The sequence below is a fragment of the Vitis vinifera genome, chromosome 7 (assembly GCF_030704535.1).
Source record: "Vitis vinifera cultivar Pinot Noir 40024 chromosome 7, ASM3070453v1".
In the NCBI taxonomy this organism is placed as follows: Eukaryota; Viridiplantae; Streptophyta; class Magnoliopsida; order Vitales; family Vitaceae; genus Vitis; species Vitis vinifera.
Genome location: NC_081811.1, coordinates 1,730,646 through 1,747,984, shown reverse-complemented (window position 1 = coordinate 1,747,984; position 17,339 = coordinate 1,730,646). Strand labels below are relative to the sequence as shown.

Genomic DNA, 17,339 nt, shown 5'->3' with positions numbered 1-17,339 from the left:
GTTTTGAGTTCAGCAATGGATAAAATCAAATGGCTGAAACTACCATATACCAAGTCCATCAGAAAGCCCGTTACTATAGATTTAACTACAAAGTATGTATATAACTTGACAATTTTCATCTATATGAAATCTGGAATCCCCTGTCTCTGGGGTAGGAGGCAAAAGAACCCCAGCTGCATTGGTTACTCTACAACCCAAATAAAAATAAACAATAATTTTTTAAGGTACAGAAGCCAGATAGAAAACCAAGGCTAGAGACCATGATCTTGGAATGAGATGGTGGATGATGACATTGTCTTTGTTGTTGCAATACCAGCTGCTCGGCTAAATCTGGAGTCTCGATTTAAAGAAGTGGGTGTTGATGGCAGGAGGTTCCCTTGATTAAAGACGGTGAAGACTTTGTGTTGTACTGCATAAAAAGTAACTTTCTCCTTGATTATTGGCATTAGGGAAAGGGGGAAATGCTTCTTAAATGTCTATATAATATGGTATTACCACGAGTATCATTGGCCGCTTTGGAGGTCATACACCATACCGTCTTAGAGCTTTGCTCAAATCTGGCATTACGTTATATGCTTGATAAGATCTTCTGAGTTCAATGATGGAACCCACCTGGACGGATGGAAGACAGGTTCATCAGAAAAATTGCAGTTTGAGGAGTCAGAGAAACCATTTTAAGTAAAACCCTCATTGAAGTAGCGCCTAGTCATGATCTCCTACATGCAAGATCTTAGCATTTTTGAGAAAACATTCTAAACCTATTTTCCAAGAAACTCGAGCCATAAAAGATCGGTGTTAACATATGAGTCTCAGGCTGTAACACATGAGTTTTCAAACAAACATTTTAACAGATTAGGATCAGCTCCACAGGATGGAGTAAGAATGGGGAAAAACAGCTTTGTTCCTAAGCATGAAAATAAGATGCTCAGACACATGCCAGTGACAAAACTTTAGTTTCATTATCATTCAGTAGACCGATTCGAATGCACTCATAAGGCCTAAGGTTAGGATTGGACTTACAATGATAAGAACTGATGTAAACCCTATTGAAAATCCCTGATTGATACGGCGTAAATAATGATCAAGTATTGTTGACATTGTAGCCAAGAAACTAAGTAACAGCCCCCCTGCAAAATTTCACCATAGAAGAACCACCAAAAAGGGGAAGGCAAACTACAGTGGTTAATAAATGGAACTAATGTTGGAATAAGCATAAACTACAGAATATGTTGATCATTATATCAATAGAACATTACTTACCCCAAAAACGTGTCGATGCCTGTATCTTTGTTAGGTATGCTATGGTGGCCTTTCCAGGCTTTATGTTTGGTATTCTGGCACCCATCTTATTTAAGTAATCAGCGATTTCCTTTGGCATGTTGGCCTAAATAGGAGTTTACTCGTTAAAAAATAGAAGGGCGCTTATTTGTAGACAAGAAATAAATGTATCACAACCAACTAATCATACTTCACTGATCATAATATATGTGCAATCACTGAGGTTTTCAGGACAGTTATATCTTTCAGAAACAGAAGCTAACAATAATTCACAAGGCATACCAATTAGATATGTTCATATAATCTCAAATTAACATTTTCACATTTACAACTTTAAACAGATCATATCGTTACTCTTAAAACAATAGATTGGTTAATCTTAAAATTCAAATACAATCTATTTATGATTGATCTAATGTGTTCATACATGGTAATATTCTAAAACAAAATATAAATTTATTTTGCATTTCAACTAAAAATTAAATAACAATCCTGGATATTGAATCAAAGCTTAGGAATTGCAGCCATAGTATTCAGTCACAACATTCACCAAAAGAAAGAACATTTTCTTACAAAAACAAGAGGTTACAGCCTCAAGGGCTGCAGAGGTCTGGCTCAGGTGGCAAGGGATTGGGGCAAGGGCAGTGAAAATTCCTGGTTCAATTTCACGTATCAACAAAAAAGAAAAGATTTACAGCTATAGAGGATGAGAATTCCTTTGACAAAAGAAAAAACACCAAGGAAGACAAGATAGATCACCAAAGCAAACCAATACAATGATGCTTTGCTAAAGCCCATATAAGGCAAGTGTACTGGTGTGCAACTATATTCGAAACCATTTGATCTTTGCATTTGTATAGATCTTGTTTTAAATTTCCAAACATCTGCAGAATTTATCATACTTGCAAGGACCAAAAATGACCTACAAAATGAAACTCTGAACCATGGATACAATGTGAGTAAATGAGTATATGGCAACAAAAACATAGTCTACAGTATTTGAATAAAATAGCATAATTTATTTCAAAACAAACATTGTCTGCAAAATTCAAATCAACTAATAAATAAAAATTTAGAATAACGCTACACGCTACAACAGGTTGAGAAAGATACTTACAATGTCAAATATATTGAAAACAAAGACAAAAAATGCATAAATTGAATAGTAAACCCATGGCTCTGCACCAATAGAAGTTTCAGGGTTCAATATCTCTTTGATGTGCTCCCAGAAGGGCGAACGTAGGAGACTGTAAAGAATGATTTGTATTAGTATAATAAATCATTTTATTAAACCAAGGTACTTAGGGCCTAAGGAAAAACAGTGCACCGCATTAAACAGAATGAGTGACATACTGGTTCAATGAAAAAAAGACGTAAAAAGGATCAGTAACATTGGTATACCAAAAGGCCTATGCATACATCATGCATCTTGAAGAGGAAGACATGATTTTCAATAAATCTCTTTTATGTAAAAGATTTTAGAAAGTTTAAATTACTGTGATCACCCAATTAGGACTATTTTTGTTTCTTTCTCTTAAATTGCCTCCAAAACTGGTATTACCAAATGGCAAGCACCAAATGATTTAGGCTTGCAGCACCAGAAGGAGGCTTTCACCATTCCTGGGACATAAGTAAATTTCTATTTGTCATCTAGAAATGGACAAATCAATGACATGAATACTTAAAGTTGATACTGGATGAAATAACCTTGCAAGAATGCTGGGGAATGCCAAGAGATAGGCAGTGGTGAGAACAGGCTGCATTCCTGATGGATTAATATTGAAGGGAATATAAGGCTCCACCTCTGTAATTGGAGAGTCATCTCTGTCCAAAACACAGGGATGCCAATAAGTGTCAGTACTTGTAGATCATATTACCAGATATTATTAGTTAATCTTAGAGCAACTATAATTGTACATACATAAGAACCTATTTTTTTTTATTTTTTTTTGATAGGTACATACATAAGAACCTATATTCTCCAGAAGTATAGAAAAATATCCAGTTGCCTCCCTGATCAATCATCTCAGGTTAAATTTTGAAAAGAGAACACATTATTATAATGTAAATTCATTTCTTTTACAGGATACAAAATAAATTTATTTAAATCATAAATTGCATCCAAGGAAAGAACTCCTAGGCCTTCAGAGAGGTGATGGGATTACCTTGTAGCAGAGGCAAGTTTGAAGCCATAGTACTGCAGCTTGATTTTCCTGCAACCCTCAGTTACAACAACAGCCCACATTGTGACTATAGTGAAAACGCCTAATACTGCAAGGATATATGGCCACCAACTCACAGCACCACCTGCAGAATGGTAAAAGCTTGAAAACTCACAATCTAAACATAGAAAATGACAAAATACCTTATACCTTATCAAATTTTCGATATATAATATTAAACAAATTCTTGAATTTTTTAATCAATGGCGGAGGTTATGAGTATAACTTTAGACCTACTTGAACCAAGAAGGAGGCCTTCTTGAAATCCTTGTTGGCACAGTCATAGCATGCAATGGGGATGTAGCTTGTCACAATGTTGGACTTTTCAAATAGCCTTAATTGTGATTAGATAGGTCTTCTTGTGGGCTATCCCATCTTTTATTGAGCCTTTTGTATACCATCAGTGTACATTGAGTGAGCCTCTTTTGCTAGGCACCGTCCTCTTAATATATTTTTTATTTTTCTATCAAAAAAATGTATTGCTTTAAGCGTTGCACTCCCCTCTCCATAATGAAATATTATGATAGTACACTTCCAGTATAAATAATAAAGGTTACAAGTGCTATAGGGTGTATTTATATGCACGTCATCAATCTTTTCTTTTTCTTTTTTTTCCATTTTTTGATAGGCAAATGAGTAAATATATTAAAAGCACCTAAAAGGAGGCACACCAACATACACACAACATATACAAAGGAAGCCTAGACTAGGCATCATCAATCATTTATAAACATACAAAATATTAAGTAATTTCCTAGGAAATCCTCATGTTACACCCATCTTTCCCTACCCCATCTATGCATTAGCACAAGCCTCTAAAAGCAAATAGCTGCCTGCAAGTTCAATTCAGCACCTACTTGAAATCCCTTTTGTAGTTTGTACATGTAGGAGAGAAAGAGGTGAGGGTTGTGCTTATGCAGCCGCCAGCCCTAATTCGGTATCTTTTGTATCTAGCAAAAATTCCAAGCATATATTTTTACTTGCACCTCACTTTTCATTCCTCTCCTATGCTTGTCAAGCTTCTAGCCTCAAAATCCAGAGCCAGCAGACAAACTAGCTTTTAAGTTTTCCCAGGTGTACTAAAATAATAAAAAAGGAGAAACAATCTATGGAGAAAGTGAACATGGCAAGAAGGCTTGGACTTTTTCATAAAATTTATTGGTGTTGACTTCATCCAGAAGCATGAGATGGTAAGCACATGTTTACACTGAGAACCAAACTAATAAAATAACTACAGTAGCTCTATTGGATGATTATTTATATCCCCAACCCACTTAGGCATGGATATTTGCAGCAAAGCCCAAATGCCAAATATCAGCACATACCAGCTACATTTGAAATGTCACCCTATATTCCTAAAATAATGAGAAAGGAATGCATTCACTGTAGTGACTGTATAGCACAAGAACGCCATGACAAATCATACACAAATTCTAGTTTAGAGTCTCTACAGAAGCACACAAAATGGAAATAGATATTCAGACCATGTAATAACTTAAGAAAGTACTGGCTTCTCTGACTATTTTTGTTCACATCCCCAACCCACTAACATGCATGAATATTTGCAAGATATAACAATGTTTTTTTTTCACAAAATTTTAATTAACGCCAAACCCCTGAAATAGGTTTGAGGGGACCAGTGATTTATCTTTTAAGCAGACTCACAATAGACAACCAACTCACTATCAAGAAATAAATACTCTTTTTTTCCTTTCAGGCTCCTTCTTGGAGTGCTATCTTTGGAACCAAGCAAAGAGTTGGAAAGAACAATAGTGTAGAACCTTGCTTCATCAGATGCCAGAGTAAAGGGGAAAGGACCACTAATGCTTCACAAATAACAGTTGTTATTGAATCCAATTTCATAAGAACCAACAAGCTGAACTAAAGCTGTTTGAAAGATAAAGAGGTATCTGAGCCACTAAGCTAAATTTGAGTATATTTAAACATGACTGTTGAATATAATGTATGTATTGTATAGTATACTATCTTTCCTTGTTAATATAGGTCACATGTATGGTAGTTAGGACTCCTAGCCTTATATATATATATCTCTCAATTGTAAGTAGAGATTACAATGAATAAGAATAAGGTTTTTCTCCTCTCTCTCTCTCTCTCTCTCAACATGGTATCAGAGCCAAAGGAGAAAACCTAATTTTTTCGGTTTAGTCGTGTATTCAATTCCGGCGAACCGTCCAGTGACCGTGTTTTCACTCCGGTCCCCTCACTCTCTTTCCGAACCACCCCGGACAACCTCATCGCCGTCGGATCTCCACCACGCCGGCAACCTTTTCCGGCGACCTTTTTTCCGGGAAAAGACCACATATTCCGAACCGCCGGAGGCTGATCTACACGCCAGTGGAAACCCCACCGGCAACCGGCATCTCATGCGCCCCCACGCGCCGCCCTTCTCCTCCGGCCTGTCACCCACGCGCCGGCGCGTGACGGCGCGTGGCTCACTTTCCGGCCACTTCCGACACCTCTCCAAGCTCGTCCGGCGCCGTCTTGCCCTTCTAGCCCTCCGGCAGTCCTCCCCGAGCCCTGCATCTCCATTTTTTCCCTGTTTTTGGCTTTCTTGCCATTCCGGCCACCTCCGACAGGGCTCCCCCTCCATCCCCGAGGCTTGGGTGCTGCTTCTCTTCCTCTCCAGGCACGTCACGACCTTTTTTCTCCATTGATTGCACCTCTCACAGCCATCTAAACCCATCTTAGGGCTCTCTTCGATCCAAATACGTGAATATGACCACCAAAAATCAGATCTTTACGTCTGTTCTCTCTGGATCTCCTCTGATTACCTCAGAGAAATTGGTTGGCAGTGAGAATTATCTTTCCTGGTCTGCCTCTGTTGAACTTTGGTTTATGGGTCAAGGATATGAGGATCACTTGGTTACCCAGGAGGCAGATATCCCTGAGGTTGACCGCGTACAGTGGAGGAAGATAGATGCACAATTGTGTAGTGTATTATGGCAATCGGTTGATCCCCGGATTCTTCTTTATCTTCAGGCCTATAAAACTTGTTTTAAATTTTGGACTCAGGCCAAAGGATTATACACGAATGATATCCAGCGTCTTTATAAGGTGGCTTCTGCTATTGTCCATCTCAGCCAACAGGACTTGGATCTATCTACTTATATTGGTCAGATTGCCTCTCTTAAGGAGCAGTTCTTGACTGTGATGTCTCTTACTCCTGATGTTGGGGCTCAACAAACACAGCTTGACAAGTTCTTCATGGTCCTTACTCTTATTGGTCTCCGTCCGGATCTTGAGCCTATTCGTGATCAGATTCTTGGTAGTTCATCAGTTCCGTCCTTGGATGATGTGTTTGCTCGCCTCCTCCGTATCTCGTCCACTCAGACTTTGCCATCTGATAGCGCTTCAGATTCTTCTATGTTAGTTTCTCAAACTACCTCTCGAGGAGGACGCAGTGGTACCCGAGGTAGAGGCCAACGTCCTCATTGCACCTATTGCAATAAACTTGGCCACACTCGCGATCGTTGCTATCAGTTACATGGAAGACCTCCTCGCACTGCCCATATGGCCCAGTCCTCTGATTCTCCGCTGCCTCAGCCTCCGAGCTCCTCCGCATCTCAGACATCTCAGGCTTCTATTGCCTCTGTTGCCCAGCCTGGTAATGCCTCTGCCTGCCTTACCCACACATCTTCTCTTGGACCCTGGATTCTAGATTCTGGAGCATCTGATCACCTATCTGGTAATAAGGATCTTTTCTCCTCTATTACTACTACCTCTGATTTACCTACTGTTACCTTAACTAATGGTTCTCAAACTGTGGCTAAAGGTATTGGTTTGGCCCTTCCTCTGCCTTCTCTACCTCTCACTTCTGTCCTTTATACTCCTGAATGTCCTTTTAATCTTATTTCCATCAGCAAAATCACTCGTACTCTTAATTGCTCTATTACCTTTTCTGATAAATTTGTGACCTTGCAGGACCGGAGTACGGAGAAGACGATTGGCATAGGACGTGAGTCTCAAGGCCTCTATCACCTCACCTCAGATTCATCTCCTGCAGTTTGCATTTCCACTGATGCTCCTCTCCTCATTCACAATCGTCTGGGCCACCCTAGTCTCTCCAAGTTCCAGAAGATGGTTCCTCGTTTTTCAACTTTGTCGTCGCTTCCGTGTGAGTCATGTTAGCTTGGGAAACATACTCGTGTCTCGTTCCCAAAGCGTTTGAATAATCGGGCAAAGTCTCCTTTTGAGCTTGTCCACACTGATGTTTGGGGTCCTTGTCGGACTGCGTCTACTTTAGGATTTCAGTATTTTGTCACTTTCATTGATGACTATTCTCGATGTACTTGGTTATTTTTAATGAAAAATCGAGCTGAGTTATTCTCTATTTTCCAGAAATTTTATACTGAAATCCAAACCCAATTCAATATTTCTATTCGTGTGTTACGCAGTGACAATGCCAGGGAATATTTTTCAGCCCAATTTACTTCGTTTATGTCTCATCATGGGATTCTTCATCAGTCTTCTTGTGCTCATACTCCTCAACAAAATGGGGTAGCTGAACGCAAGAATCGACATCTTGTTGAGACAGCTCGTACTCTCCTCCTCCATAGTCATGTTCCTTTTCGCTTTTGGGGGGACGCTGTTCTTACCGCTTGTTATTTGATTAATCGTATGCCCTCCTCTGTCTTACATGATCAGATTCCTCACTCCCTTCTTTTCCCTGACCAACCACTTTATTTCCTTCCTCCTCGTGTCTTTGGTTGTACTTGCTTTGTTCATATTCTCACTCCTGGACAGGACAAGCTTTCCGCCAAAGCCATGAAGTGCCTCTTCTTGGGATATTCCAGACTTCAGAAGGGTTATCGTTGTTATTCCCTTGAGACTCATCGGTACTTTATCTCCGCTGATGTCACCTTCTTTGAGGACTCACCATTCTTTTCCACCACTTCTGAGTCTCTTCCTGTTTCTGAAGTCTTGCCCATTCCCATTGTCTCCCCACCTGATGTTATGCCCCCTCGACCACTTTAGGTTTATCATCGTCGCCCTCGTGTCGTTGCTCCTCTCCCTTTTCCTGAGGCACCTGCTGACTCACTTCCTATCCCTTCGGCTTCACCTGCCCCGGCTCTGCCTTCTCCTAATGACTTACCTATTGCTGTTCGGAAAGGTACTCGCTCTACTCGTAATCCTCATCCTATTTACAATTTTTTGAGTTATCATCGATTATCTTCACCCTATTCTGCTTTTGTTTCTACTATATCCTCTGTTCCTCTTCCAAAGAGCACCCATGAAGCTCTTTCCCATCCAGGCTGGCGACAGGCAATGGTGGATGAAATGGCTGCTCTGCACTCTAATGGCACTTGGGATCTTGTTGTTTTACCCTCTGGTAAATCTACAGTTGGTTGTCGTTGGGTCTATGCAGTTAAGGTTGGTCCTGATGGTCAGGTTGATCGCCTTAAGGCCCGTTTAGTTGCTAAAGGCTATACTCAAGTTTATGGTTCTGATTATGGTGACACATTCTCCCCTATTGCCAAGATTGCTTCTGTCCGCTTGCTTCTCTCCATGGCTGCTATGTGTTCTTGGCCTCTTTATCAGTTGGATATTAAAAATGTCTTCCTTCATGGTGATCTTGCCGAGGAAGTTTATATGGAGCAACCTCCTGGTTTTGTTGCTCAGGGGGAGTCTGGTTTAGTGTGCAGGTTACGCCGTTCTCTATATGGCTTGAAACAATCTCCTCGAGCATGGTTTAGCCGTTTTAGTTCTGTTGTTCAAGAATTTGGCATGCTTCGCAGTACAGCAGACCATTCAGTTTTTTATCATCATAACTCCTTGGGGCAGTGTATTTATCTGGTTGTTTATGTGGACGACATCGTCATTACAGGCAGTGATCAGGATGGTATTCAGAAACTAAAGCAACATCTTTTTACCCACTTTCAGACCAAAGACTTGGGGAAACTCAAGTATTTCTTGGGAATTGAGATAGCTCAATCTAGTTCTGGTGTGGTCCTTTCCCAAAGGAAGTATGCTTTAGACATCCTGGAAGAAACCGGTATGTTAGACTGTAAACCGGTAGACACACCTATGGATCCGAATGTCAAACTTGTACCAGGACAGGGGGAGCCTTTAGGAGACCCCGGGAGATATCGACGGCTCGTAGGTAAATTGAACTATCTCACCATTACTCGTCCAGACATTTCTTTTCCTGTGAGTGTTGTTAGTCAATTCCTACAGTCACCATGTGATAGCCATTGGGATGCCGTAATCCGTATCCTTCGATATATCAAAAGTACACCAGGCCAAGGTGTATTGTACGAGAACAGAGGTCATACTCAAGTTGTTGGTTACACAGATGCAGATTGGGTTGGCTCACCCACCATATAGACGTTCCACTTCAGGGTACTGTGTTTTTATTAGAGGTAATCTAATATCTTGGAAGAGTAAGAAACAAGATGTAGTGGCCAGATCTAGCGTTGAAGCCGAGTATCGAGCTATGGCTTTGGCAACATGTGAACTCATATGGTTGAGACATCTTCTTCAGGAGTTGAGATTTGGAAAGGATGAACAGATGAAACTCATCTGTGATAACCAGGCCGCATTACATATTGCATCCAATCCAGTCTTTCATGAAAGGACCAAGCATATTGAAGTTGACTGTCATTTCATTAGAGAGAAGATCGCATCAGGATGTGTTGCTACAAGTTTTGTCAATTCAAATGATCAACTAACAGACATCTTCACTAAATCTCTCAGAGGTCCTAGGATTAAATATATTTGTAACAAGCTTGGTGCATATGACGTATATGCTCCAGCTTGAGGGGGAGTGTTGAATATAATGTATGTATTGTATAGTATACTATCTTTCCTTGTTAATATAGGTCACATGTATGGTAGTTAGGACTCCTAGCCTTGTATATATATATCTCTCAATTGTAAGTAGAGATTACAATGAATAAGAATAAGGTTTTTCTCCTCTCTCTCTCTCTCTCTCTCAACAATGACCATATGTGGAATCAAATCTATATCTTGAGAATTTCATTCCATGTTAAATCAAAATTTGCTCACTACAAGTGGAATTCAAATATGCCACTTTATGAAATTTTATGGGAACATCACTTTGAGCCATTAAAGGTTCTAAAAGTTCGACTTCAGTCAAACTCTATTCATTCCAAAAGTACTACAAATTTATAGAATTTTACTAAAGCTTATAGAAGTGTATAAGTTAAGACCTTATATGCATATTGTCTATCAAGAAAGCAATGACAGAACAAAAAAAAATGTTTTGAGCATCCCATCATTGTAACACTTAAACGGGGAGAGAACTTCACAGTACAGAACTAGAATTCATGTTCTGCAGTTCTTTTTCTGAGATTGTCAGGATTTTACTTGCCTCCATTGATGTCAATCAAGTACACAACTGACCAGCAGCAGTTGCTGAAAATATGTTAATATCAGAATGATTACCAATCAATGTGAGATCAGTTTCTGTTTCTCAAGTTAACCCAGGGTTTATGGCTTAGTTATTTCAATGAATGACGAGAAAGCAATCTTTGACGATTTTAAGGACCAGCACACCATCACTAAATCTAGCATTTCAAACTCCAGAACTCACAAAAGGGGGGAAAAGCAACTAAAATAAAAGCCCCATCATATTGAAGGATCATGATAATGTAGTTTCTTGCAACCAACCTGATAGCTGAACCAACATCTTGTATAACGTGTCCGTATATCCAGTCAAAATTCCCACACATATGATTAGAGATGATCCTTGACCTGAGGTATGCATTACCAATCAGAAGTTAAAAAAAACCAAGCCCATGATTAAAATTAAATTGATTAAACAAAACTTTCATGCTAGATCAGTCATGGGCAAACAAGACCAATGCAACAGGAGTGGTGTAAGGCTTCATCACCTTAAGAAAATGTTGTTCATAACAGAATCTTATAAAAAAAATATAGAATTAACTGGTGGGCCATCAATCCTCCCTTCCCATCCATCTTTTACAGTTTTGAAAATTCTTCTTTCCAATTCTACAGCTACAGTTAGTGGACCATTCTTCTTTTCCTATAAATGAACCCAGAGACATCACAAGCATGACTTACCAAGAACTACCCAGCAAAAAGGTCCAAAAGTACATGACAACAGTAAAACTTGAAAAACCAGCTTAATTGGCTACCAGATTCTACAATGCACATACTGTGATTATGCGATATGAAAAGTTAAAGAAATTTATTAAAAAAGAGTGACAGTAATAAATATGTGAATCAGAATGCAGAGGAAATACCAAATCCAGATTCTGATATTTTGTCACAGATCCATGTCATAGTCATTGCACCACATACTAAGAAAAGAGTTGTAACCATCACATGCTTGACCCTGAAAATACCATCAAGTTGCAACAAATCCAATTTCTTTCAAAAACAATTAATTGAACTAAGCAAACATATCTTAAGTTAGCAAGAAAATGTTTATTTGTTAACTCATTAAAATCATCAATAAACAAGAAGCTGTAAAATATTAAATTGAATAAAAAAAACATAAATCAAACCAAAAAAAGAAAAAAAGAAAACTTTGCATATATAGCAATATAATTTGTGCAAGCTGAGCTGGCTAAAAGAAAGCAATTTAAACAACCTAGGTAAAAGAGGAAATTTATGGCCAAATCCTCAGGAAATGTGTTTCCAATTTCTATTTCTCATGAAAATCTGTCTTCCCATTTCAATATCTCATGAGGTGTCCCAAGTCAGCCTCACCAGTTGAAAGACATTTGAAAGGATAATCAGCCATGCGTTGTTCAGATTATCAAATGCAAATGTCTATCATGAGAAATCAAATGAATGGCATATGATGTGCCACTTGAATTTTACATAACACATAAAAGAAAAAATAAATCAATCAATCAATCATAAAATTGAGTCAAAATATTTTGTATGCTCAACTACTCAATATTAAGAATCATCATTATCACTTTATCACTTTTTTGAATTAGTAAATCAAGTCGTTTAATTCATAAATGAAAATGATACAGTTTTCTAGCATAAGAGAATAGGAAGACATGGTGATTCATTGGGAGATATAAACATCCAAAACTGATCTGATAGAGAAAAAAACAGCAATTCAGGTCACTTCTCCACATAATAAGAACAAGAACAAAACTACAGGAAAGCAGCACAAGCTGATCCATTCACATAAAAGAATTAAGAGTAATTTCCTAGTTACTGCACAAAACTAAATATCTTAACAATCAAAATTCACAGGCTTAGTAATAAGGAACATATCTGTCTATTGGTAGTGTTGGAATTTTCCAGCTCCATTTCTATTATTTATGGATTTAAGTTTTTAAGAAAACCCTTGTAGTAAAAGGATTTATATCCTTTTTCCAACAAAAAATTAGGTTTATGAACTTGATAAGTGTCTGTAGGCCACAAGTGGAATACTCATGAGATGTAGATGACTTGTAAGGGCTTCACAGGGTGTGTAGAGAGGTGAGGAAGAGAAGAGGGTTTTGTTTCAAGGCGGGCGTAGACACCATGGAGCAGGGAAATAGAAACTACTTTGAGGCTTGTGTTTAGTGCCATGTATTCTCTATCCCCTGTAATTTTGTACTGTTATAGCAGATCATCTCTTCTTGTCAAATACTTTATACATAATATTTTCCATACTGCCCATCAAAATGCTTAACTGCATGATAACTGTCATACTAGACAATATTAAGTACTAGATGAAAATCATCACAAGCATCTTATTGCTGCAGATTCTTGTCAGCATTATTTTGTTTTCATAACCAATCTCTAACTCATGTTAATGCCTAATGCACATATAATTAAATTATTAAAATAGAAGAAAAAACATTATTGAAAATGGGAGTCATTATTGAAAATGAGATTCTTGATTCTAAATTACCTGTGACTAGCTGCATAGACTGAATATGTAAGCGAATAACAAGCAAGTACAAGAGCCTCTAATATTGCAAAGCCAAGTGAGATCCACCATCTGAAATTAATAACAAATCCATAAGGTTTGCAACTTACATTATACATTAGATAAAAACAGTATTCATATTGAATTTGAATAGCCAGGACTCGTCTCACTGCTTGAGATGATTAACTAGACACACATATAACTCTTAATCTTCTCATGGCCGTCCAAGCCTTCTTTCCGCAGCTTCACTAAGGAAGGAACAACATGACAAAGTACCTGTGCACATGATTCATTATGTGAACAAAATGAACGCATGACAAGAGAAACTTTGGCAGAAAGCATGTCTTTAATGAATACTGTTTCTTTATAAAGTAATGAAGCAAGAGCTTTGAATGGAAATATATAGATAAAAAGAAATAGCTTAATGAACCTGTGTATTAATTCCATGATTTCATGCTAACAAATATTATTGTAACAGTGATTCAAAGATAATCTATGCATACAGGCTTGTTTCTTGTTAAGTTTGTGGCCTTTCTGTCTATTGTTAATCACTGAACCCTCCTTTACCCTCCAAGTTACTAATTCAATGTACAACACCAGGATCTCACAACATGTTTTGAGAACATGGGATGAATAAAAATAGAACATTGAAGAAACACAAAAGCAAATTCAGGTGTATGAAAAAAGTAAACCTGCATAAGAATGGAGGCTGCTATCTGAGGACTGATTCCAAGCTGGAAAAGAGACAGCTTAAGCTCTCCTGCAAAATCACCAAGTTCATCTGCCAAAAACAAAGTGTGAGTGGCTAACAAGGTGAGGAACAAATAGAAATAACAGCTTTTCCTCCCCCTAATCAAAACAGAATTAGTACTAGATCATTAAAAATCATTATAATAGCTAGTAGTTTAGATATTTAGTTGGGTGGTGAATTCATGCAAATTTTCTCAATTTCCCATCTCATGTCATACCTAATAGCAACTACGAACCTAAGTTATGTCGGTATCATATATACATGTGCCTCTTCTGAAGCACTGGGACATTTTCAATCTTCAGAGGAAATGTGATGAACCTCAAGTCTTTGTAACTTGAGCTTTTCATGCTTGAACTTTCCAGATTTGTCATGTCTCAAATTTATATGCTTTCAAAATTGGTTGCTTGCTTAATTCTAGAGAGGATTTCTCCACAGATTTATAAACACCCTTCGTTCTTGACCTTTTGTTGATCAATATTACACAGGCTTTCAGTAAAATATATGAATGCAACTAAAATGGCTATTAAGTAAATACACAAGACATTCAGTTCAATCACACACATCTATATGGATATGCGTATGTTACTCACCAACGGATCCTGAAACAAAGCTAAGATAGTCCTCAGGCATCAGCCTTCTATCAAACCCGGGTAAAGGAATGAAATATCCAACACGACTAATTACAAGCAATACTGCTGTCACAAATAACCTCCGTCTTATCTCACTCTTGAAAAAAGATTCAGCAGCATTATTCAGCACAGAACCCAGCCGTGCAAAATTCAAAAATCTATTTCTGAACATTTTAGTTCTGGGCTGTAAGGTCTCTGAGTTATTAACATTGTGGGGGCCAAAGACATCTGATCCATCATCATGTCTTTGTGGAAATAATTCATCATTTACAGACTGCAAAGGTGTTGCCTCAGCATTCAAATAGTCACTTCGAAGCTGCTCTGAAAAATTAACACACAACTTTTTGTTTGCTCTGGACAAGAATGGTCTGCTTAACAGCGAAAAACGCCTTGCACTAGATTCTGACGAGATCAACTTAAGGGAAACATTGGTTCTAGCATAAAATGGACAACATAATTGGAGACCATGTTCAACCTGTCCACCTGTATGTCAGAAATAAAAGTTACAAATTAAACTCAAGTAAATCAGCATATGCAAATGTTAGTATGACGAAAATAAAAATATATCATAACCCAGTAAGCATACTGCATATCCCATAATGCAAGGCATGAAACACATAAGTATTGGAGCATTTTAAGTTTCTCAGAACAAAAATCTAGGGTATCCCACATTGCAATCGGGTGGAAAACTTCATTCGCTACACATTTCCCTGCACTAATTGAGAATCAAAGATGACACAGGGCCTGTTTGGTGGGAAATGATAACACTTACCTGTTCTGAAAACAGATAAAAAATAATCAAAAGGAAAATAGAGAACATGTTTGATGACATGTTTTTAGAAACAGTAAAATGGATCATTGTTTTTGGCATTTTAAAAATTGTAAGCACCTTAGCAATTTAAAAAAAACTAAATATGAATATGTTCATTATTTTCATTTTAAAAATGAAAACAATTACACAACTGCTGCAAAGAGGCCTGCTGAATACCATATGCCAAATGCCACTCCAGTAGCCATTAGACTTATCCTATTGCTAGAAATCCAAACCTTCTTACATGGCTGACTGATTTTAACTCTATTTCACAAATAATACTCACCACAAAACCACTAACAGGATCAACACAAACAGAAACAAAACTGCAAAATATAAACATCCAGCTTCCCTAACACAGAACAAACACTGGACCAATTTAGAATTTCATAAACTTTCACCATGCAAGCCTCTGAAATCAGTGTCACCGAGTAAAAGACTCGTTCCGAAACCCTAGAACCCCTCTCCACCGCCAAAAACAAGATCCTAACGTCCAACAGAAGGTACCATTCACAAGCATAAACAGAAAAAACAAAACAAATTAAGCTCACAACAAGTTTCAAAGGAAAACAACATCATGAAGTTACAACCGAGAGAGTAAAGCTAAATTACCCCGTTTGGCGACCAAGAACAGCAAAGGAATTTTTAATCTTAGGGTTAAAAAAACATATGAAGGCAAATAGTTGTGTCAGAACTGAGTAGAGTGGAGGCCTTTGTGTTTGTCAATGAAAACAAATAATAACAATAATAATAATCCTACTAATAACAATAACAAAACAGAAAAAGGCTCAATTTCATTTGTTTTCTATCCATTTTTTTTGGTCATTTTCTCGAGAACCAAACAGATGAACAGACCTGGAAATTTGAAGGGTTTTGGAGAGAAGAATCGGGGATTGAAATGATGAGAGCTCAGAAGAGTTGCTTCCATGGCGAGACTCGCACCGCTCAGGAGAGTCCAAAGTTGCTCTGGTACACATGAAAAAGCGAAAGTGCTCATCTCCATGCTCCAATCCTCTACTTCGCTGCTCATGTTCCATCCACTGAACCCGCATTTCTATTGGCAATTTGGCATTGGGTGAATGGCCGGTGGTGGGCCGCATCGTGCGGGTGGATGCAGGGGAACAGTGAAAATGAAAACTATAATACAATTAATTTATACCATATTTTAAATTTTAAAAGAATCTACCCGATAATGTTTTCGAACACACTTATTAAAAACAATTTTTAATTGTTTTTATAAATAAAACTTTTTAAAAACTTAGAATTGAAAAGAAAAATTAACTTATTCTTTATAAAGGTATCATAGATGTGTGTTTATGTTTTCAAATATTATAAAAACAATTGAAAACATCGATAATATATTATAAAAATAAATTCTCAAAAATTGTATTTATGTTTGAAAATTATATTTTATAAATATAAAACCAATTATTATACTATTCATACAAACATCATTTAAAAATTATATTTGATTTTCAAACATTGGAGTATTTGAAAAAATAAATAAATAAAAATTTGAGCTAATATTAAAACTATCACTTTTAATATTAAGATGATATTTATTTTTTGATAAAATAGAAAAAATTAAAATATTTAATTTTTTATATTAAATTAAAAATAATTTATTAACATCATTCAATATAACAAAAATAAATCTATTATTAATAAATTCAATTTAATTATATTAAATAATATTAATAAATTACTTTTAATTAAATAAAAAAAATCAAATATTTTAACTTTTTCTATTCAATAAAAAAATAAA

The 17,339-nt window shown here is 37.2% G+C and overlaps 1 protein-coding gene across 1 annotated transcript; it reads right to left on the bottom strand.

Moving 5' to 3' along the window:
* Nucleotides 1-58: 58 nt before the first annotated feature.
* Nucleotides 59-16,619, bottom strand: LOC100256337 (preprotein translocase subunit SCY2, chloroplastic). Its single transcript, XM_010653850.2, has 14 exons — nt 16,430-16,619; nt 14,725-15,246; nt 14,076-14,164; nt 13,580-13,659; nt 13,366-13,455; nt 11,747-11,838; nt 11,151-11,234; nt 3,444-3,585; nt 2,986-3,102; nt 2,396-2,525; nt 1,261-1,384; nt 1,021-1,127; nt 496-612; nt 59-409 (listed from the first exon to the last, which is right to left on the bottom strand). The coding sequence occupies exons 1-13, from the start codon at nt 16,602-16,604 to the stop codon at nt 523-525; spliced, it is 1,842 nt and encodes a 613-aa protein (XP_010652152.1). The 5' UTR covers nt 16,605-16,619; the 3' UTR covers nt 59-409; nt 496-522.
* Nucleotides 16,620-17,339: the final 720 nt, after the last annotated feature.